At 42.7% G+C, this 23,805-nt stretch overlaps 1 protein-coding gene across 1 annotated transcript; it reads left to right on the forward strand.

Annotated features, from left to right (window-relative positions):
* The first annotated feature begins 8,871 nt into the window (after positions 1 to 8,871).
* Positions 8,872 to 19,638, forward strand: plppr3a (phospholipid phosphatase related 3a). Its single transcript, XM_027008533.2, has 8 exons — positions 8,872 to 9,294; positions 11,984 to 12,084; positions 13,214 to 13,399; positions 14,385 to 14,514; positions 14,849 to 15,044; positions 15,606 to 15,663; positions 16,147 to 16,320; positions 17,485 to 19,638. The coding sequence occupies exons 2-8, from the start codon at positions 12,010 to 12,012 to the stop codon at positions 18,793 to 18,795; spliced, it is 2,130 nt and encodes a 709-aa protein (XP_026864334.2). The 5' UTR covers positions 8,872 to 9,294; positions 11,984 to 12,009; the 3' UTR covers positions 18,796 to 19,638.
* The last annotated feature ends 4,167 nt before the right edge of the window (positions 19,639 to 23,805 follow it).

Consider the following 23,805-nt stretch of genomic DNA (forward strand, 5'->3'; position numbering starts at 1 on the left):
GGTATGACTTCTTTACATGGTATCTAAAAACTATAGGAAGGAGTCTGTTTGTTTCACAGTGCTGTTTCTCACATAATTTGAGACAGACGTAAGTGTCTGTGCTGCTAGTAAGTACTGCCTGGTTTCAGTATAAGGTGTTGCTCGTAAGTGCAAGAACTTATCTGTAGCTAAGCACTATGGTAGTTCTTTTAATTACAAATCAGTATTCTGCAGCCTGCTTTGGAAAGAACACCTGAATTCAGAAAAACATGATTTCTTGGGTTTCGATACTGATCTTCCTCTGTTCATATTTAAAGATCCTGAATATTTTAGAGTGAGAAAGTTTAATTTAAAACATGAGTTGGTTGCCTGTGACACTGTACGTCTACACACCCAATGTAGATCCACAGGCATATCCGTTATTCCATGTGCCAATTATTAATGGTAAATATATGCAATGACACAAATCATGAGTATGAAAACAAGTAGCTTTTGCCCCATGCTGGAAGCTGCTAAAACCCTTACCAGTAAGGCTGGGGGCTCTGCTAACCTACAAAAATGGTACACTTGCCACAGTCACTTTTAAAGAAGACACTTACAGTCAATTTTATGGGGCAAATTATCTTGGAGTAGAGGGTCTAGGGGCAATTTCAACCTAAAGGTGCAATCAAGTTATCTCAAGGGAGTCTGCTGAATCATAGCTTCATTAAATGTGAGAGGTCTCCTCTGATAGCAAACACGTGTGCTTGGTTGCCAATTATGTGCTGGACAAAGTATGCAGTTTAAGGCAGCTGTTAATAGATGAGATTTTCTTATCATCTCGTCATCTGGGAGGACCTGTGTGTTTTTAAAATGTTACTCGCCTTTTTTATTCATCTTCTGATATGTGGAGTTAAACATGAGTCCAGAAAACAAACGTACAGAGATTGAGTTTTGTCTTTTTATTGGATCCATTTGTTATTTCTGTGAGGCTTTGGGGACTTGATAGCCCTGCAGGCTTCCTTGGTTAATTTCTGACTTTACAGAGGAAGAAAATAAAACTGACTACAACTACTAATGGTGTACATGGCAGTCCTGCTCACTAATCTAGCCGTTGAGCCCTATTCCACACCAGCTGAGCACGGCTGCTCTAGTACCACCGTGCCTATCCTGTTTCAGCACCATTCCTGTTGACACAGCTGGGTGCAACGCAGGGACCATCCTCCGGGTGGCACTAGTGCATCCGTCTCCATGCATTTTCATCATTATGTTCGTACCATCAGCAAATGGCCTGTAGCGCTACCTCGGACCGCCGCTTCAGTTCACACAGCCCAGCCAGGCCTAGTGCTTCCATATGTCGGTGTGATTAGAGTTGGGAGCCTCACACAGGTGGCTACTGCTGAGTCCTCGCTGGAGACAAATTGGTGACATTAGCACTGCTCCACTTCAAACAAACACACAAATATGCCCATATGCCCACCACTAAACCCAATGCTAATGCATGCTCAATGCTCCTCCACGTCAGACATATTTGTGCTTCTCTTCTTGCTTGCGTGTGCCTTGCCTGTGTTATTTGTGGCTGGATCAGGTCCTTCGAGGCAGATGGAGATATCCAGATCCTGTTGGATTTTATGGTGGGGGTAACGCGTAAGCTCAGAGATGAGGCCAGCATGGGGGAGATGTGCCGGATAAATTTACAGCACCGGGACCTATTTTTAGAGCTCCTCTTCCACCTTACTGCTCACCAGGTTTTGGATGTCTTGTATTTTATGCATTTATATTCAGTGCCTTCCTACATCCAGAGTGAGGAGAGGAGGTGAGAGGCATCTTCTGTTCATGTTCTCCTGGTAATAGTGATGTTTGCCCTTCATATGACCACATAGCCTATCTCCACTCAAGTAAAGGAACAGAATACAAAAATACCATCACCAATGCACTGCAAATTCTGCTAAACCTGCTGATGAAGCAATTTCTCTCTCTCACTCTCTCTTTTTCTCACTCTTTCTTCCCTCTCCCTCTTTCTTTTTCTCTCTCCCTTTCCCCTCTCTCTCTTTCTCATTCTCTCATATTTTCTCACTCTCTTTCTCTCTCTCTCTCACTCTCTCTCTCTTTCTCGCTCTCTCTCTCTCGCTCACATTTCTCTAGAAGCTTAGCCAGTCCACCTCAAACTGCTGCTGTGCTCCATGCTCTGTGCTCCATTTTCCTACCCTGTACCACATAGAAAATAAAGACCACAGAGCATAGCTCTGTCTCCAAAAAGGGGTCTAATATTGCAAGGGTTCCTGCAGCAAAATGACCCATAATGAAGTACACTTTAGTTTTTAATAATATTATTATCTTAGTCTGACAGTACCAATAACATGCTGAGACGGCAAATACTGAGATTAAGACTACAGATTAACATTTATGCAAATAAGAGAGAAAAATTAAAATTGTCATTTAAATTGTTTAGGCTTGTTCAATGTTCCAGTGTATAGAGCACTGGCTGGGGAGTTACTGATGGGACAGCAATGAACTTCATTTGTGCCATTTTGTTTACCAAACTCATTTAAGTGGATGTGATTTACTTGACAAATATAAGACAATGTACCATTTCTGGGTGTGTTTGGTTTGTAATAGCCTTTGTTTTTATGCTTTCTGTCTAGGTTCAGGTATAATGATGGGCAAAATTAATCACTCAGTTATACATGGATACATAGAACATGGAGTTTTAAAATGTATACAGACAGTTTAAAGATTCAAGAATGTCAAATTACAAAAGATTAGTTTTAGTGAATTGCTAAAACACATTTCCTGAAATGTCTTCTCCTTTTTCAAAACTGTAAACACAACTCCCAAAATTCAAGATACTCTCGAATCAAAGATACACTTTGACTTAACTTGCAAAACCAAATACTGATTGAAAATATTTTTATCTTTATTCAAAACTAATCACTGTCTTAAGATAACACACAAAGCCAGCCAATGCATAAACACTATGCAGCAATCGTTACACACTATATAAATAAATGCAAAAAAAAACTGCACTCTGGCCAGAGCAGATCATTTACACATTTCTGCAGCAAAAAAAAAAAAAAAAACTACTTGATTAGAGTGAGCATCATGCGTCATTCAATCATTCTGCCTCAGCATCATACCGGTGGGCCAGGTCAGGCCACAAGACTTCATCTACATCACAGGCAATCCTCTCCATCGCTAGGCAACTGGAAAAGAATCCAAAACCAGCCTTGACTAGATTCCTCTCTTGTGTTGTCACATGCTGCATCCATTGACTGGAGGAGATTTTCCGGGTTATACACCTTCCACTGCCATCCTGAGAAAAATTCTTCTATGAGATTAAGGAAGGGAAAGTGTGGTGGGAGGCGCGCATTTAAAAAACACAGGTTATTGGTAAACCATTCACAAATCCTTGGAGCTTGGAGTTCACTTTGTCCAAATTACAACATACACAGGTTGCTGTGCCTCTGCTCATGTCTGAGCAAAGCATCCAGTAGATCATCCAGAAATGTTATGAGATGGTCAGTGTTGTATGGCCTTAAAGTCACATGGCGGTGAAGATGCCTATAGGTGCTGATGGCAGCACATATGGTTACATTGCCACCACACTTCCCAGGCACTTCTACAATGGCGTATTGACCAGTGGCATATTGACTTTTACTTCATGAAAGTGAACCAGTTTCATCCATTCATGAGTCCTCTCCATGGAGTCCAATACACATGTTCTCTTTGCACTGGGAAAATAGACTAAAATAAGTTCTGTAAATGACATACCATGGCAAGCTGCATGTCTCTGTATACATGTACTGCTTTACAAACAATACAGTATAAATGTATGTAATACAGTAGCACTGTAGATTCACATTGTCTTTAACAGCTTGCTGTTGTATTTCTGTATTATTTTGAAGGACCATATCAACAATGAAAGTCTCTTGTTGTTGTGAGAATATGTGTCCTTCCACTCTCATGTGAAAATTTTTACATTCTACAAAAAGATCCTTTTGTTCAAAGTGTGCATACCGTAATACTGTACAGACATGTTTCCTCTAATACTGTGCAATACTGTACAAGGAAGGTTTGTTTTACCTGTCTACTTTCTAGAGTTTTGGTGGAGTGATTTACAGTTTTTTTCTGAACTGCTAAAACACTAAACCCCATTCTTGGAACACGACTTTCAACTGCCAAACTCATTTATTGAATTTATCACTCATCACAAAACCTAAAACAATTTTCACCTACTTTGACACAGTTTTCATATTTGAATCAACCTTTTTGCAAAACTCTAAACACACTGCCAAAAACACATTCTGCATGATAATGCATTTTGATGCAAAATGGCTCATACAGGTCACAAAAGTTAACCACAAAAAACACACTATTTTCATCATTAAAAAACTACAGGTGAAAACTGTGCACACATGTGTCCAATCAGTGATTAGGGTTGAAATCAGTAGGTAAACAGGATTAAAGTCAGCTCATGCAATGCAAGTGGCATTTCTGAGCTGTATTGTGTGACTTTAGCAATGGAGGGCAACAATAGGAGAGGAAGAGGATTGGCATGACTGGGGGAAGCAGGACAACGTGTGCAGCCGAATTTGAGTAGATTCTCTGTGGCTTCCATAGTTAGGACATTCAGAGAATAATACAGGTAGAGTATATGTGTTTGGCACCTGAAGGTTACAGTACAGTACAGTAATAGTATACCGTGAATAGCTCAGTGTATTGCTGCAGTGCATATTATTACAGTATGTGTATTGTAAAATCTAATATTGTAAAACGACCTCTATTTGTAGAATTGAAAGCTGGCGATATGAGGGTGTAAGTTCACGTTTGTTCTCAGAACTGCAGGAGACTCTCATTTTTTGATAAGGTCCATTGGAATAATGCAGTTCAACTGCGTGAAATACAACAGCAGGTTATTGAAGACAATATACGTTATGAATGGATCAACTGTGTGAATCTTGACACAACTGACCATCTCCTGTAGTGCAACCACGTATGGATGAAATAAGCATATCGAGTTCCATTTGAACGCAACTCAGAAAGTGTGAAAGAGAAATGATATCAATATCTGCAAGTAAGTGTGGATTTACAGTACAGTTACACTACAACCAAATATACATACTGTATTGTATATAACGCAGCACATGTAAACAATGGCATGAGGTCTGTCATGATGTTTCACAAAACCCAAATGTATATATTTGGATGAAATGGCTTCAACCTCACAAAGAGGTGGAGAAGAGGTCAATTATAATTGGGCAATGTGCAAGTATATGTCTGGCCAGCATGGTGACAAGGTGACCCTATGTGCAGCCATCAACAGCAACGGGTTCTGCATCGCCATGATCCGCTAGGGCCACATAACACAGAACATCTTCTCACTTCTGGACGGCCTGCAGGATGCTTTGCTTGGACTTGAGCAGGGGGAGCCTGAGCTGTGAGAGTATGCTGTGTATGTTGTGGTTTGAGACAATGTGAGCTTTCACCATGATAAAAGAGTAAAAGAAGGTCGAAGGTTTATGACTGAAACCCCTATAACCAGGAAAATCTACTCCAGCCAATGGACGCAGAATGTAATGACATAAGAGTGGATTCTTTGCAAGGCTGTATTCAGCATTCAAAAGGATTCTTTCCCAGTTGCCTAGCAATAGAAAGAGGATTGCCTGTGATGTAGATGAAGTCTTGTGGTCTGACCCAGCCCACAGGCATGACGCTGAGGCAGAATGAATGATTGACTTTGCATACTGTGTATACAAATATTAAATATTTTGCAGTTCATATGCTGTATTTCTTTTTTGGTTTTCTAGTAAACATGTAAATACATCAATAAACATGTTTTCATGAATACAAAAATATGCAAAATTCCTAAATAAAGATTTTTTTTTTTGGCCTGCTGTGTTAAAAGCACAGTGTTTAAGTAGTGTGTTATAACTGCAGTGTGGTGTTTATGGATTGGCTGGCCTTGTGTGTCATTTAATGGCCATTTGAGTTGATTGTTTGATCAATAAAGGCAAGTTTGTGAATGTATCTTATATTTGGGGTTTTGTGTTTACTGTTTTTAGAAAAGGAGAGGAGATTTCAGGAAAAGTGTCAGCAAAAAAGAAAAATTAATGAGACATCCTACTGAATATTGTACTGTAACTTTCAGAGACCAAAGATTACAGTAATTTTACCTGTTTTCTTCTCTGAATGTCCTGACTATGGAGGCCACTGAGAACCTGCTTACGTAGATTAGGTTGAACACGTAGTCCTGCTTCACTCATTCAATAATCCAGAACATGGTCAGTGATTGTTGCTCTGATTTGAGATTATGGCTCATACGGTATTCCTTACTATCCTCTTCCTCTTCCTCCTCATCCATACAATATTTGTATTTCACCTGGCTTTACTGTATATCCTGTTTACTGATACTGGGTTCAGCAAATCAATGATTGGACACGTGCTCAATTTTGAGCGGTGGTATGTTAACGATAACAGTGTGTTAGTTGTGTTTAATTTTGTGGCCTGTGTGAGTTATGTTGTGTGAAATTGCACTGCACTGCTAAAATGTGTTTTGTGAATGTGTTTAGAATTTTGCAAATTGGGGGATTCAGATTTGCCAACTGTGTCTAACGTAAACCGTGTTTAAAGTTTTTCCAACTGTGTGACTGATTCAATAAAAATGTCCGTTGACATTTTTGTTTAGAAAATGGGGTTTAGTGTTTTAGCAATTCAGAAAACCTGTAATATTTGTTGTTAGCGTTGTACAACAATTAAACCACAATCTCCCACAAACTGCTATAATTTTAGAGCTTTGCCACAAGGGGGCTCTTGAGCTCTGTGGGAGATGGCTGCATGCTAAGCGCATCTTAGACACCGGGAGTCTGAGAGTGAAATGAAATTATTCTACATGACTGAGGTTTCCAAGACCAAGCACTGGAATCTTCATTTAGAATATCGCACACTGTCCAAGACTCAGTCGTGAAATCAATAACCATAGACATAAAAGAAAGAAACTCTCCATTGTATACCCTTTAATAAAGTGTTAGTTTACCTTTTGTAAAAGAAATGAAGAGAAGCGCACTCGGTTCCTAGTTTGAATAATTCTATGACACACCTGTCCTCCTGTCCTCCTGTTCAGTCCTTGATTCTAGCTTTATCTAAAATAGAGTCCTTATAATGTCGTCCTGACTCCTAAACGAGGTCAGAGAAGTATACCTGGAGAAGAGGAAAGCTTGTATCTGCACTTCATTTAAACCGCTGCTCTTCTGTACCTCTCAAACCCATAACCATGAGAAGATCCATACTCCAGTAAGAGATCAGAGCCAAAATCAATCACAGTACAATAAGTCCCTGTCGAGTCATAAACATGGAGTTGGGGAGAACTAGAGGAGTGCCTTCCCTGTAATTGGCTTTGATGTGTGAAAAGTCAAGAAGAATTTTAATCAGTCAAAGAAACACATTGCGCCCTAAGCCATTCAATTACCAGCCATCAGAGGGAGTGTCGCTTTAAGAGAACGTGACTCCAAGAAGTTAAAGTTGTGAAGAGGACCTAGGAGCTCTTCTTTCCACACTCCACAGCTGCCACCCTCTTGACTTGTGCGCTATGGGAGTGAATGAATGTGAAGAGAGCGTAAAGGATGGAGTGAAGGCGGGCGCAGAATGCAGACTTTGCAGCTAATTGGCCAGAGAAGACACAAGCAGAAGCACAGCGTGATGGGGTTATTAGCTGCTCTGCAGCTGGGTCTTACCTCGAGATATAGCGGCAATGCCCGACAGGCCTGACTTAAGTCTCTGGGGTAAACGAAGAAAAAGGCCATAGGGAGAGTCAGAGCGAGGGACAGAAAGGGAGACGGGGGGGGGGGGGGTGCGTGTGTGTATGAGAGAGAGAGAGAGAGAGAGAGAGAGAGAGAGAGAGAGAGAGAGAGAGAGAGAGAGAGAGAGAGAGAGAGAGAGAGAGACCGACCCTATATTCTTCTACCGGGGCGAGAAGCCACTTTTCCCAGACCACTGCCGAGTGCCAACGTGAATTTGGGACCATTAGTGTACTGGCCAAATCTTTAAATCGTAGTATATTCCCACATGTTTGGCAACCTACCACGTGTTCCTTTTCTTAGATTTTGGTGGATAAATATTAGAATAGGGATGTTTGGAAAGGGACTTTTTTATTGTATGAAATAGGTTACCAGTGAAATAATAATCGTGGGATTCTTGCGTCATGCCAATGTAGCTTATGCTGTAGGTAATGACAAATATTAATATATTCTTTTGATGTGGGATTCTCTTTGGAATCCATATTTATTTTGCTACAAAAATGTTAACATTCGCCCACGTCTTTTATTTCACTGGTAAAGTGGCAGCGTTTAAATTCGACGTCTGCGCGTGCGCCTCAGCTGACGTTTCTTCTCACTGGTAGCGACTCGGGCGCTTCTCGCCATGTGCCGTCCTCTCCTGACCGAAAACATACCGAGACACAAAGAGGTGTGTGGTCAAACTAACTCCATCTCTCAAATAAATGAGACTGTACTTGTAGACAAATCGTGTTAATAATGTTGTACCAAATAAGATATTTTATTTTCCAAACATATCGTGCAAAATCCTTTTCTCTAGTGTGTGTGTGGGTGGGTGGGTGGAGGAGGGTAGACCAAGACCAGATGGTGCACAGACTCATAAAGAGACCGCTGTCAACCTTGCGGTCATACACGGAACTCCCCCTCAGCGTTGCCTTCGTCCCTTTTGTTTAGCTAAACCTTAATGATGGATAAATGGAAATAAGCACAGAAAAACACTAGGCTTCGAATGACGCTCCAAGGGAGTGAGAGAGAGAGTGTGTGTGGGTGGGTGGGTGTGCGTGTAATTGTGTGTCCGCGGGTGTAGACTGCCTCCTCCCTCATTTACGCTGCCCCCTCCCTCTAAATCCCCCCTCCCGAAAGTCTTTGTGTTAACGCTGCTCTACACAGTTCATAGTGGCCACATTCCTGGTACCGTCTAGGTTACAGTAGTCGTTCATGTGGAGCACGTTGTGAGGCATCCGTGAGAAAGCCACTGGATACCCATTCATCTTCATAACACTAAAGAAAGTAGGATACTCGAATCGGAAATAGGACTTTCTTCTACTGAAAGGAGACCAAGAGCTGACCAGGCTCCTTGGTGTCAAGAGTTTCTCATCGGAACAAGCAGAGGTAAAATCGGACACTAAATCTGTGTCCAGTCGGCTAAAGCCTGAAGTGTACAAGTGCATGATATGGATTAAAATCTACTGAGCCAAACTGGAGCACCACAGACGATCGAAAAGAAGGGGAAGGGGTCGCAAGGAGCGCAAGGAGTCGGTGAATTTACACCATCAGCGAGAAAGAGGCAAGTATTGTCTGTTGTTGATTATTGGTTTTGACCTGGGGCGCCTAAAGCACCGGGCATGGTAAAATAAGGTGGAGACTCATGATTTTTTTCCAGTGCTGCTTTCTGGTTATCTTTATTAAAGACATTTAAGTGGATCATTAAATCATCGAAGTCTTTTCAGTGTCCGTCATGTTTGCTTGCACCGCTTACGCTGCGTTTAACGAGCTATCACCTTCTCTTGGAAGGAGAAAGATGACTGGCACGAAGAGGTATCTAAACTGAACGTCTTAAAATGCGGACAAAACGCCTTTAAATACGTATGTTTTAACGAGCAACTTTAATTTCGTTAATCTTATTCAATTTTCATAAGTTAACAAGTTACATTATGAGCTCGTACTAAACCGTCCAAAGCAGCAAATATATAATTTTTTACCGAATAAAAACTCGCATCGTATCGCCTACTCCTGAAGACGTTAACGGCGAGTCAGCCCTACGTTCAGCCACGCGCTCTCTCAAACGGGCTTCAGTACCTTATAGTGGACAGCGCAGATCATAATAGTTGTCCGGAAGGTTTTGCTGAGACTGACTTTACACCAACTGATCGATTGGATATCGCAATCAACATTTAATGAAAGGTAGATAGGCTAGTAGTTATCTGTTCTGTAGGTGAAGTGATAGTGGTTCTGACGCATATCAAATGACATACTCAGAAATAAATAAATACTGTATAAGGTCTAGTCCATACCAAAAGGCAATATTTCCAGTGGGAAACGTTAGTGATAGGATGTAGCAATCCTACCGCAGATGTGGCCTCATCATTACAATAAAGGCTGAGACACCAAGTTCTGGAACAAGCATATCTGAATTTAGTTTCTTAACAGCTTCAGCACATTTGAGGTAACTTTTTTCCCTTTGAAGTGTGAGCAAGGACATTTAAAAGGAAATATTTGCAGGATTTAGTGAATGACTTTTGAAGGGCTATCTCTCTCCCACACATTCTGCACTAAGTAGATGTTTGTGTGCTTATTTGCAACTCTCTGGTGCAGAGATTTGCTGAAAGGAATAGCTGCTCTTTTGTAGCTTTTCTCTTTTACTTTGCCAGCCAATAGTGTTTAACAGTGCAGGCTCCAGTCAAAAACCAGGCCTCTCTGTATCCTTCACTGTCTCTGGAGACAAACAGGACAGAGCAAGATAAATAGCCCTCTCCACTAAAAAGAGGCCCCTTTGTGTGGTGTTGCATATAGGCATGGGTACTTGTATGGCCACCATGTTGGGGCTCAAATTAATTCGCTCTTCTCTTGAAAAAGAAGAGAGGGAGCTGAGTTATCTTCAGGATTATACCCCATGTTTGCAAAAGTAGATAACCAGCTTTCAGTACTGTATTTTAACAGATATCTCATAAACTTAGTTCTTAGCTCTCTCAAACATAATATTTGTTGGAATCCAAAATAGTGGCCAAAATGTAAGCACCACACATGCATTAGTCATATGCTGCTTTTAGTATTATTAAATGTTTTAGGGTTTGGACTTATTTCTTTGTTTCATCTTTTGTGTTTGTGCACTTTATCCCTCATTACACCTAATGTGTGCAGTGTGCAATGAGGTTTATATAATAGTTAAATTTTTTTTTTTTTTGGTCTTTCAAAACTCCTTCAACAAACCCTTCTCCATGTTTCATTGAACTGATTTGCCATCTTTCATATTATTTTTAAGATGAGATTTTTCAAAGTGCTGGATCAGAACCAGGCCTGTTGTCTTCTCCTGAGGCTCAGCCTTTATCCCAGGACCAAAGCCCCAAGGACTGTGAGGGTTTGGGGAACTCACTCATGCTTTCTTTTGATTGTGTGATGAGCATTCCAATTTCTGTGGGTTGAAACTGAAGTTTGCAAATCCGAAGCACCTCTGTCATCACTTATAGATTTTATATAGATTTTGGGGGGGGGGGGGTGCATGTTTCTTTGTTTTTTTTTTATCTAATATTAATTGATATTAATTTAATATAATAATCTAATGAAACATAAAAGGCTATAGTGTATATTTCTATAAACCTCTGCAGAACATCAGAATGAAAGACAACTTAGTTTAGTAGGTCAAGCTTTCATTAGTCATAATAAGTCCCCCAATAGACTGAGTATGAAATCCCAGAAGATGCAGAAGAGTGTGTGTGTATGTGTGTCTGGGTTTGTATTTAGCTATTTGTGGAGACCAAATATCTCCATAACATCAGGTGAACAGGAACATTTTGATGGTGTGGGGACATTTGGCTAGTCCCCATGAGAAAGTAGTGTTTGTTTGTTTGTTTTAATAAAATTCATCTTTTATTTTTAAAACAGGATTTCTTTTTGGTTTCATTTTATTTGCAGCATTTAAAAAATAAGTCAGTAGAAATACCAGTGTGTCTGTGTGCGCACGTGTGTGTGTGTGTGTGTAGCCAATTGTAGGCACTGCACTGAGCTCATTGAATTTGTATGTTTAGCAGCACAACTTTAAAATATTGTTAATAAACTATTCATTCAACCAATGTTTTAATACAACCAAGACACATTTTAAATAAAAATAGTTTGGACCTATTCATTAAGAAGAACATTATTATTTTAGGCCTTATATTAGTTGTTTTTTATCTAAGTGTATTTTTTTTATTTTTTTTTTAATTGATCTGAATGAATTTTGTGTCCTGCTTTCTTAACTGTTCAATTCCTACGTTTAGCGTGCTTGCGATCCAACCCCAAGACAATGTCGCCAAAGGACAAACCCAAAAAGCCACCCAAGGACAGTATGACGTTGCTGCCTTGCTTCTATTTTGTGGAGGTATTACACCTGAATTTGATCTCTTACAGTGAATACTGTCCACATATGTGTTTAGTCACCCAGAACGACTTACAAAAAATGTGCTTGCAGTAGAAAGAGATAAAAGTACATGCATAATCTGAAAGGATTCATATTCTAAAAGTCAAGCATCCTAGACTGATGCAAATGTAACTTAGGGCAAAAAATATTCAGTATGCAGTAGTAAAACAAGAGCAACAACCTCATTTGCATTTAGAAAAGAAGAAAATCCTACAAAGTGAAAAGATTAGTAAGTGCTTAAGCCATACTAATGTATAGACACAACGCAACACAATTTTACCCAGATGAAGGCTGTTTCTTTCATGTAAGAACCTCACAAAAACTCAAAAAGTGGTAACAAAAATACAAAACAACTCATCATGGATTAATTTTATTTGAAACACATGTGCAGGTAGAGGTGCCTTTAAGATGCAGGGCTGGAGCCACTCCATGTGAGTCACTTGAAATTGTTGTGACTCAGAACTGTGAAGTCCTGGTAGATTTGAGTGAATATCTAGCATCAAAGATTTTAATTTATTCTCATATAATGGGTCAGAAGCTAAAATCTCATCCTTCATTCTTATCTTATCTTTGTGGATAATGGAGGTGATGAGAAGTAATTGTTTAAATTTAACTGGGATTTTAGCCGGATTATGAAGATTTAGGAAGCGATCCTGTGTATTCAGTGAGATTAAAAGTTAATGATCACATTTTAGCAACTAACATATGTTGTATTCAAATGATAAAGACTAAATAGTTCATTCATAAAAATCACTTTAGCCTTGAGTTTTAGGTTGCTGGTTTATTTATATGGTGAGGGTTGTTACTATTTCAATTAATCATGACTTCACCAAACAGTAAATGTTGATTGTTCCTGGTATAATCCGCTTAATCTCCTGTGCCATCTTTTCCATAATCCCACCACCTTGCCCTTATTCTTTCTCTGTCAACCCTTATCTCTTTCCCCTCTCTGCCTGTTTCTGCTCCCTTCTCATGCTTCCTCTCTCTACACCTCCATGTCCCCCTCTCTCTCTCTTTCTCTCTCTCGCGCTCTCTCCATCTTTTTCTGTACCTCTCTCTCTGTCCCTCTGTCCTTCTGTCTCTCTCCCAGCTGCCCATCGTGGCTTCGTCTATTATCTCACTGTATTTCCTTGAGCTGACTGATGTCCTTCAGCCAGCCAAAGTGGGCTTCCGCTGCCACGACCGCTCACTGAGCATGCCGTACGTGGAGGCGGGAGACGAGCTCATCCCGCTGCTCATGCTCCTCAGCCTGGCCTTCGCTGGCCCTGCCGCCTCAGTGAGCACTCCACTCCAACACACACACCAGCCTCCACTCCGACACACACCGGTCTCCGCTCCGACACACACCGGTCTCCGCTCCGACACACACCGGCCTCCGCTCCGACACACACCGGCCTCCGCTCCGACACACACTATCCTCTACTCTGACACACACCGGCCTCCGCTCTAACACTCAGCAGCCTACGCTCCAACAGACACCAACCTCCTCTACGACACTCCTCAAACTCTTCGTCACCATCTCTAAAGCTGATTAGTTTCAATTGTTTGTTTGGTTTTGTTGTTTTTGTGCTTTTTATTGTCATTCATTGAGCTCACTAAGAAGCTTTGGATGTGGTGTCACAAACACATTTTACCAGTGCATCTCAGTTGATGGGGGTGATAAAAAGCTTCACAAATGATGCAGGTGCCGTCAAAGCGCACCTGCTTGTTTGTCCTGGATTTTTATAAACTAGAGCAGGGTACAGTCAAGGGACAGAGCCGAGTGGGGCTGTTGAAGTACTGTTCCGACAGAGCAGTGGGGAGATGTGCACATTGCAACTCAGCTGCTTTTTGTTCCATAGCACTTTTTTCAATATTAACATCCCCTCTGCTGTTAAAACAGCCCTGAGCTGTAATATTGAGCTTGCAGAGCACATGCTGAGCCAGCAGTGTCTGTAGTGATTGAAATCCATGCTGGATATTGATGGATGGAAAGTGGATATGAAATATCAAGCTGTAAAACACCATGCAGCATTTCCAATCATATTAGAATTGGGTTAATAATTAGCCTGCAATCCAGTTTTTTACCATACATTTATCAGCACTCCGACTAGACTCCTGCTTTATTTAATCTGAAATATATAAGAAATCTCCAGAAATAACCCCACCTCTGAATGTCTCACCTCATCCTGTCTGGAGCTGATTTTGTGCTGGCGGCCGGGTGAAGGTGAGGACATGCCAGAGCTCACGATCTCTGGAGTGTAATGATGGCTGTGTCTTAGATCATGCTCGGGGAGGCTCTGATGTACTGCATGCAGTCCAAGCTGAAGCGTCGACCTGGCTCAGAGGCCAGCATCAATGCTGGTGGCTGCAACTTCAACTCCTTCCTGCGTAGGACAGTGCGATTCGTAGGTACGCTGGTCCCCTTCACTCCTGGCTGAATGCGGCTCTTTGCTGCGACTTATAAGGTGACCAAAAGACCGACCCTCTTCCACATCACACCATGAGTCGGTTTCTTGTAACAAGCATTACGGTATGGGAACTTGAATAGCTGGTGTCTCCCAGCATCACTCTTCTGAACCTTTTCTGCCATTATCCCAGCTTCGTCCTTTTGGAACACAGCAGTATGGGGGAGATTTGCTCCTGCAGTGTCTCCAACACCAGATTCTGTCTGACTCATTTAATAGAGTTTCCTGCAAGGTGCGTAATCCTCTCCCTTTCTTCTCCTCTCCTTTCCTCTCAACAGGTGTCCACGTGTTTGGCTTATGTGCCACTGCCCTAGTGACTGACATTATACAGCTGGCTACTGGCTACCACACACCCTTCTTCCTGACAGTGTGCAAGCCTAATTACACACTGCCAGGTGTGGCCTGTGACAAAAACCCCTACATTACCCAGGACATCTGTTCTGGACGAGACCAGTATGCAATCTTGTCTGCCAGGTAATCTTTCCAGACCTGCATATACAAATTCACACACACACACACACACACACAAATACACAAGTTTTAACCATACACATGTTCCAACTCAAACAAAATCAGATTCATGCATAGAACTACACCATACCTGCGCACCAGATCCACATGCTAATCCCTGGCAGCCTAGCACAGTTACAGTCACAGATTTAGGGGTATGAATTATGGGGCAGTGATTAAACATGGACCATTTGTTTTGTGGTTTTGATCCAGCCTCTTAAGCACTGATCCTCTGCCAATATTCCATAACCAGGATTACTGACAGGCTGATCTGATCCCACTCTTCTGATCGCTCACACAGCAAGCAGTGAAAAAGGCAGGCTCAGAGACAGAGACGTCTGCCTACTTTGCATGTGCTTAATGATGTGTGAAGATGTTTTTCCCTTCCCTTTTTATCCTCTTTTGAGCTAGTTTGTTTAAAACTCCCAACAAAATTGGAAAAAAAAAAACCTCTATGGCTGTGATTCTCCATCTGTTGCTGAATTGATCTTTTTCCCCCTTTTCTCTCTATCTCTCTCTGATCAGAAAAACGTTCCCTTCCCAGCATGCAACGCTTTCCGGCTTCGCAGCTGTCTACATATCTGTAAGCATTTTTTCCAGATTAACCTCCAGCATCAGTGGCAATGCACACTTCTTAATCAGATATATCAGAGTTCAGATATATGTTGCAATTGGAATAGAATGCCATGATATCTCCCGGGTTAGCGTGTACTGCCAGTCCTCTGCCTCTTCACTAACAATGTCATAGCGATGGTTTTAAAGGTTGGAGACAGTTAGCTTCCCCTCATACCCATACATTCCCCAGCACAGAGCTGAGAACCCCTCGTTAGTCAGGTTGCATTAGCTTTGCCTTGTTGACTTCAGTGAAAGATTCCAACTGTTAATTAAAACATTAGCTCAGTCTGCATCATTAATGGACACAGATGAGCAGATGTAGTCTTATTCATATCACAACTGTCTCTGTTACCACCAGGAAACATCAGTTACAAGGCAGTGTGCCTCTGATGGTGAGGGCTATGCATTTGTGTGATGGTGCCATGCACGTTTTCTCTCTTCTTCCTGCAAGATGTACTTTAACTCCAGCATCTCGGACAGCACCAAGCTGCTGAAGGCCATGTTGGTGTTCGCCTTCGCTATCGCCGCTGCGCTAGCCAGCCTCACCCAGATCACACAGTATCGCAGCCATCCTGTCGACGTCTATGTGGGCTTCGTCATTGGAGCGGGAATCGCCGTTTACCTGGTACTTTTGCCACCAAACCGACTACTAGTGTCGACTACTAGTTTCCGCTCCCTGAAAGTCTCCTGTTGTTGTGATCTACTTCTTCTTTTGTTGGGCACCTCTCACTCCATGCCTTCCCTGCTTTAATTCTGAGACACCAGCTGGGCCGCAGACTTCTTACTCTTGCTACGGTTTCTAGGATGTCTCCTGCAATGGCTATATATAGGGCTGTAGTTCTATCTGGGGAGAAAAAACTCTTCCCCAAACTCTCCAGAAACAATTTCAGAGTTACTTTCTCTCTCTCTGTCTCTCTCTCTCTCTCTCTCTCTCTCTCTCTCTCTACCCCCCCCACACACACACACAGACACCCTTTTCTCATTGCTTCCTCCTGCTGTCTTAATCTTTATCTAGTTTCCTCTCACTCTGTCACTACTTTAGGTAAACGCTTTCTTCTTATATGCCAGTAGTCTATCGGCATACTCTTCAGCTAAGTGAAGAGAGAAGATCTTGGAGAGTATTGTTTTTGAATTTCTTGGAAGTGCAAACTGCATAAGATTATGGAAGTAAAAAGTCATTGAATTTTTAACATAGAAAATATATAGGAAAACGAGGACAAACATCAAGAGGTTGGGCTCTAAGGGAAAAGTAAGAGCTCTTGACAAGAACCAGACCAAGCAGCCAAACACAAAGCCCCTGCTGATTCAACAGGGTAGCCTGTGAGCATATCCACAAAGTAGAACGCAATCCTGCGTAAGTCTAAAGCCTAAACGGTTTCATGATTTTAAAAGCCAGGGTTCTACTTACATTTGGTGTTTTCAGCACAGACTCTTAGCAGCATACATGTTTATCAGTACCACAAGTATGCTTCCAAGGCATTGAACCCATGACTCTGGTATTGCCAGAAAGTTGCTCTATCTGCTCTGCCAGGTATGTTTCAGGAGGAATTGCTGTTTGATGGGGATTCACCTTGATGTGTAGGCTACATTGTGTAGTGCATGCTGTGTTAATTCTAAACCTTATCTTCAGTTCCCTTTGGAAACAGAATTTCTCATATTGCACCATTTCAATAAGATAAATAGAAGTTTTAGGTTATCTTTTAATAATGAATTATTTAGAAGATTCATTTGTTATTTAATTAATGTATTACTTTCACAGTAAATACATCTCACTGACATCTCTCTGTAGGCTCTATATGCTGTCGGAAACTTCAAACCCTCAGAAGACTCCACCCCCCGGCCCGTGAGGCAGTCCCACCAACCACAGAAGGACGCCCTGCGGGCGCTGACACAGCGCGGCCATGACTCCGTCTACCAAAAGGCCCATGCCTCCGAGAGCAACGATGAGCTGGCAACCCCAGCGCAAGCTCCCGGCCTCAACCGCAAGGTGCAGCGGGAGAAGGCCTCCATGGGCAGCCTGAAGAGAGCGAGCGCTGACGTGGAGCTTCTGGCCCCCCGCAGCCCCATGGGGAAAGAGACAATGGTGACATTCAGCAACACGCTTCCTCGAGCCAACACCAATGGTGCAGAAGAGCCTGCCCACGCCCAGCGTCACATGACCTTCCACGTGTCTCTGGACACGCAACGCTCCAAGCAGCTGGTGTCTGAGTGGAAGCAGAAGTCTGTGGAGATGCGGAGCCTGAGCCTGAGGGACGACTGCCAGGAGGGCAGTGCCATGGAGGGAGAGGAGGAGTCAGACGGAGGCTCCAAGGAGGAGCTGGGCATGCCGTCTTCCCTCTACCCCACTGTGCAGGCCAGCAGGGCGGCGGCAACACCAGGGGGTGCCAGAGTGACAATGTCTCAGAGGCCTGGTGCCCCACAGCTGGTCCACATCCCAGAGGAGGCATCCAGGCCTCCACCCGTGTCCCCGAAGAGCGCCACAACCAGGGCCAAGTGGCTCTCCATGACGGAGAAGGGCGTGCCCGTGCCAGCAGCCACACCAGAGCCGCCACGTCTCCCCAACCAACCACGGGTTGTGCAGGTCATCGCCATGTCAAAGCAGGCTGGCCAGGTCACAGTGTCCACACCCAGGTCCTCTGAGACGGCCTCGTCGTGTGCGACATCCAGCACAGGCTCGGAGTCGCCCTACTACCGCATCCAATCCGAACGAGACAGCTGCAGCATCATTACGGTGGACGCTCACGGCCCACACCACCCCATCGTGCGCCTGTCATCAGGCAGTGCCAACACCTGGCACTGGAGAAGCAGCACCAATGGCAGCGTCGAAGTGCACGAGGCTAGCCGCACGCTGCCCAGGCACGAGTACCGGCACGTCAAAACGGACTCGTTCAGCTCGTCCGGCGGTGAGCCCAGTCCGAGCCTGCTTCCACCCCCACCACACCCTGACTTGGTGCTGGACAGCCACAGTCGTGAGCTGCCCACCCACCGCAAGCCCTCCATCTCGGGCAAGGACTGGGACCCCGGGCAACCCCACCCCGAGCCTGACCATTTCTTCAAGAACCTGCAGACAGACAGGCTGTTCAAAGATGGAGGCTTGTAGAGCAACGGGACGCACAAGACTCTTTTCTCTGGCGGGTGGGATTCATTTTGAATATGTCATGTTTCATTGGGGAGCGGGGGAGAATACCACAGCTCTTTTGGCTGTCTCGCAAAGAGCATCTGGAGTGGATCAGTGCGCAGGAGAGCCAGCAGGCGTGCACAGACGCCAGCGAGCAGGAAAGACCTTACGCAATCTGGGAAGAAAGCTGCCCTGCAAATCTGACCATCAAGAAGGAGATGGCAGTGGATTCACTCCAGTGGAATATGAAACCAAACGCTAATTAACACAGATGTCAGAAGGCTCTGCCGGCTTCATGAGTTTATAGCGCGACTACACTTGCCGATCCACATCAAGAAGCCATTTGATATATTTGAGGACCTGATTATGTTCCATTTCTAACATATTTCTAATTGTAATTCTCCATAATAACGTTTCTGTCTGTCATTGTGCCATAGGCTTTCATGCAAACATAAAGATCTACCATTTATTGGAGGAAAACTGATTTACTTCTGAGGACCTCTGAGTCATGTAGAATGTTAAGAACAGAGACTTTTGCATAGCAGATCTGGACAGAATACAGGCAGTTTGAGTGCAGTCTTCCCTAGCACTCTTTTCCAGTGACTCTTTGAAGATGACTTGGTTTAGTAGGCTTGGTAACTTTGACCCTTTTTATACTTAACCATTGGGAACTGTTGCTTGTTTGTGTGTTGCATGTGTGTTTATTTATGTGTGCTAAGCCGTGGAAGGACTGTTATATATCAGCAGAAAAAAAAAACTTCTTTCATATTGCTGCCTATTGTTGAGCTTTTGGTAACAAAATAAAATTGCTATTACATTCCTTCATATTAATTCTTTAGTACATTTATTGACTAAAGAAATTGAATATTTGCTCCCTTTATTGGGTGGTTCTGTGTAGCTTGGGAGTCCACATAGTACCATATGGCCTGGATCCACTGCAATCAAAAAACAAGGCACTAACTTAAACAGAGATTTATGTGTATTTGGTAACTTGCTCTGCAGCACAACCAAAAGCACAACCACAGCATGGGTAGGATTGCTCAGGATTTTGTAATTATCTTTTAATAAACAAATCAAGTATGCTAGTCTGGAAACCTGTAACACTAAACAAAAGACTCTGAACCTGTTTTATTGAGTCAAATCAATTTAAGCAACAGAGAAAAATGAATCCTTTGATTCATTTTTGAAAAATGAATCCTTATCTTTCAGCATTAAGAAATATACAAGAATTAGGAAATGTATTGACATCACTTTGCTTGTTATCTAACACCAATTTGTACATTTTTTTAAGGGACCAGCTATTAGAGGGTTGGTGGGGGTGAGTGAAGCATCCATCATAACCAACCAGCCACCACAATATTCACTTCCAAAGTAATATTTTCCAGTTATTTTTACTCATCTGAGATATTTTCATTTTATACAAACATTTTTTTCAAAATGTTATAGTAAAATGCATACACGCACAGAACGTTCTGCAGTTCATTTGGGGGTGCTTTCTTTCAGATTCATTTAAGAATGATGTTAAAATGGTTCTAGAGGCTGACAAAGAAGCCCGTAATGTTTACACATATCTGTAGGTGCAGAGAGGCAGTGAGAATAATACTGTGTTAGCCTGCACATGGACATTCAGCTGAGTCAAAGCAACCCTGTTTCTCCCCTGCAGTTTAAGCTGGGTCTCTTTATATTCACACTGGCCCGCTGACCGGGTCAGTATCACCTATCTATAATGAAATCTACCAGCTCTGGAAGAGAAAACCTGCCAACGAACATAATTCCTGTGGTTCTGTTATTATTTAAGAAAAAACAAGTCTTTGGGGGGGGGGGGGGGGACATGGAGTGAAACCAATTGGTTAGATCAAGCTTAAAACTTAGGTCATTGGTTAGCGCATATTTAAAACTTCGATCATATTTACAACTCCCCATTAAAAGCATGAAACTGAAAATATTGTGAAATGCCTGTCTGTGGGCAACTGCTGATCAAATCATATAGTCATTTATGACAAATGCATGAAAACATGCAGAATGCTAGGCCAAGCTAAGCTGTGAGTCAACACTGCAATCTTAAGAAGGAGAGGGTGTCTTCTTAGTGGGTCACGCAGCAAAACTCCCTGCTTTTCTGCTGTGGTGATCTAAAGCTGAGAGTGAACAGAGTGAGTGCAGTGGGCTAAACCACCACAGTGGGCCTGAATGTGACTCAAGGTGTGACTCAAGCTTGTGTGTGTGTGTGTGTGTGTGTGTGTGTGTGTGTGTGTGTGTGTGTGTGTGTGAGAGAGACAGAGAGAGTGAGAGAGAGAGAGAGAGAGAGAGAGAGAGAGAGAGAGAGAGAGAGAGAGAGAGAATAAGTAACAGCAAGAGAGGACTGAATGTGAGAGAAAGTTGCTTCCAGTCTAATGTCCTCTTGCATCACTTGTCTGGTTCATCTGAGGCATCCTAGCTGCTATATGATGTTTGTGTGTGTTTCAGAAGCCTAAGAAATACTATCCAGACTTGCTGCGCTGAGATGACAGTATTCTTTGGTTGTCAGAGGTAACAGCATTCGGGTGTAATTTTTCCCTAGACAGATATCGAGCTGCCTTGTTCAGATAGGAAATTACAGAATAAGCCCTCAAATTACTGGCTGCTGTGACAGATCAACGACTTCAGCTTCCCCCACCTCATGAGCTTCACAGTAAGAGTATTCCTGCAGCAGCTTGCAGAGATGCAGGGAACCTTGAGCAGGCGGGAACTGATGTGGGTTTGCTTGCAGATGCGTGATCACTGGTCTACATGGTAATGTCATGACAGTGTCCTGCAGGCCTCCTAACGCTCTGTAACACAATGACACGAGTACTGGACCAGGCTAATTCAGAAGCTCATTTGTGTGTGTGTGTGTGTGTGTGTGTGTGTGTGTGTGTGTGTGTGTGTGTGTGTGTGTGTGTGTGTGTGTGTGTGTGTGTGTGTGTGTGCATGAAGGAGTGCATTTGTGTTACTGACTATGACAGAAAGAGGGAGTGAATGACAGAAATAGAAGGAGAGAAATGCATCACTGGGGCTGCATGTTTTGCTCAGTGACAGCATTTTGAACAGGAAGGGAAATGTGCCCTCTTAGGAAGCACTCAAACCCACCGTGCTGTTAGGCTGCAGTTCCATTTCCAACCTTACAGAGTGAAGGCAATCATCCCCAGTCCACAAAGCCCTCTAATCACACAGTTCCATTTCCAGGCAAAAAAAAGCAGTCTCATATCACATCATTGCTTATTTTAAACCGTTGTTGAGCCCGGGCTCATTAAAAAATGAATGTCTTCCAATATTTTTATTATTGTAGAAATATTATGTCTCCATGACTAAATACAAACCTTTTGCTTGTTTACTGGATCGTTTAGCCATGTTTAATTGTTTCCGAGTATATTTTCCTCCCGTGTGTCATGTCCTGATATTTTCTGACGTTGTCCATAACTTACCGTGCTAAGACTTAACACCGATTCTTGGACACCCATAAAACTGTCCAGCGGATACAACCTACTGGTTGTGGTTGCTCAACTTTATAGCAGATGGCATTTTCCTGCTGTACAGATGCTGCTGAAGGTGTCGGATCTGGACCCGGTCTTGCTTTACTACAGAGTGACAGCACATGTGAGAGATTTCCTCCCCCTACTGCTGAAGAGGGTGAGGGGGCTCTGTACTGGGCAAACTGTCAATATGTTGTGTGCGTACATCATTTTAAAAACAAGAATGTAATGTAACAGCTGTGAGTCAATACGGATCCAGCCAATCGACTCATGAAAGAAATCAACAAAACCATGTTTAACAGGTTTAATAGACATAGGTCTGTTTGTAAGATAACACAGTTACAATGCAAAAGCTCCAATCTGTTCTTATCATACCTGACTTGTTAATTACTTTTAAAAGACTTCAAAACGTACTTAAGAAGAGACTGGAGTGCTAAGCTCTATATCCTTGACTCATACAAGCCACCCCCGGAAATAATTAATTTAAAAGGGGTGGGGGCTGTTTAATATTGACGTGAAAGATCCCTGCAGCGATGCCTTCAGCTTTGCAACTCCCATAAGATTTAATCTGAGTACTAGTTTTAGCGACGCTCTCTGCTCTTTTTGAGGGGGGTGAAACATATCGTCGCTTTTTGTAGTAAAACAAGTCGATCTAATGTCGGAATTATGGCAAAGCCTACTCGCACTTTTATTTACTGAACTCTCGCCCTTGGAGCCTGCTCTTAAACACAAAATCCAAAGAGCACGTATTCGGTTGAAAGTGAGTTGATGGAAGATGCTCTATATGCCTCTCTGAGTCATAAATGTCCACAGGAAACCGGATTGAAGGTGCTGCTCAATCCCATGGTAAAAGACTATATCTCTTTAGTTTGAGCATTCAACTTAATGGCACGAGGGTTGGCAGCAGCAGTGTAAACGTATCCAGATCCAATGTGGGTGTTGACGCCTGTTGAACTCCATAATGCACGTTTACACGTCTTCGTTTGCAGTGCATTATCAGCCCACGGCCACAGGCGATTACAAGCGAAGACGGCCGACGGGTTCATTCTTTTGGAACACATGTTGAATTTCCTACTACGTTCCTGACGCAAGCAGATGAAATCGGTCAGTTCAAACTGGGTCTTGAATAATTTGCCATAAACTGTAGATTACCGCACAAGAGAATTAATTTACAAAGATTATCTCCTGTAATAACGTTTAGATACATCATCTGTCTTGCAGGACCTTCCCTGAGACCTCAACCACCCATGGCAATTCAAAATATTGTCACGTGAATGCGAGACGAAGTGGTCCTATTTTCAGTTATGTTGCAAATGTATTATTCCATTTTTCATTAGGACCAACTGTATTATTTTGCTTATGGAGAATGCCGAAATCACTTAAACATTGTTATCTGTACTTTAGTAGTAAAGTAACTGATCTAACTAAAGCGTAGGTGCATTTACGATTGTTGGGACTACATATTGTCAAGTGACCTGCTCTGAGACGTTAATGTGATGAAAGC

The sequence above is a fragment of the Electrophorus electricus genome, chromosome 17 (genome assembly GCF_041902795.1).
Source record: "Electrophorus electricus isolate QZ-2024a chromosome 17, ASM4190279v1, whole genome shotgun sequence".
Taxonomy (NCBI): domain Eukaryota; kingdom Metazoa; phylum Chordata; class Actinopteri; order Gymnotiformes; family Gymnotidae; genus Electrophorus; species Electrophorus electricus.

Coding starts and splice junctions, on each gene's coding strand:
- plppr3a (XM_027008533.2), top strand. CDS start 12,010: ATGTCGCCAAAGGACAAACCCAAAAAGCCACCCAAGGACAGTATGACG. Junction 15,664..16,146: donor TCGCAGCTGTCTACATATCT/GTAAGCATTTTT, acceptor TCTTCCTGCAAG/ATGTACTTTAACTCCAGCAT. Junction 16,321..17,484: donor CGGGAATCGCCGTTTACCTG/GTACTTTTGCCA, acceptor ATCTCTCTGTAG/GCTCTATATGCTGTCGGAAA.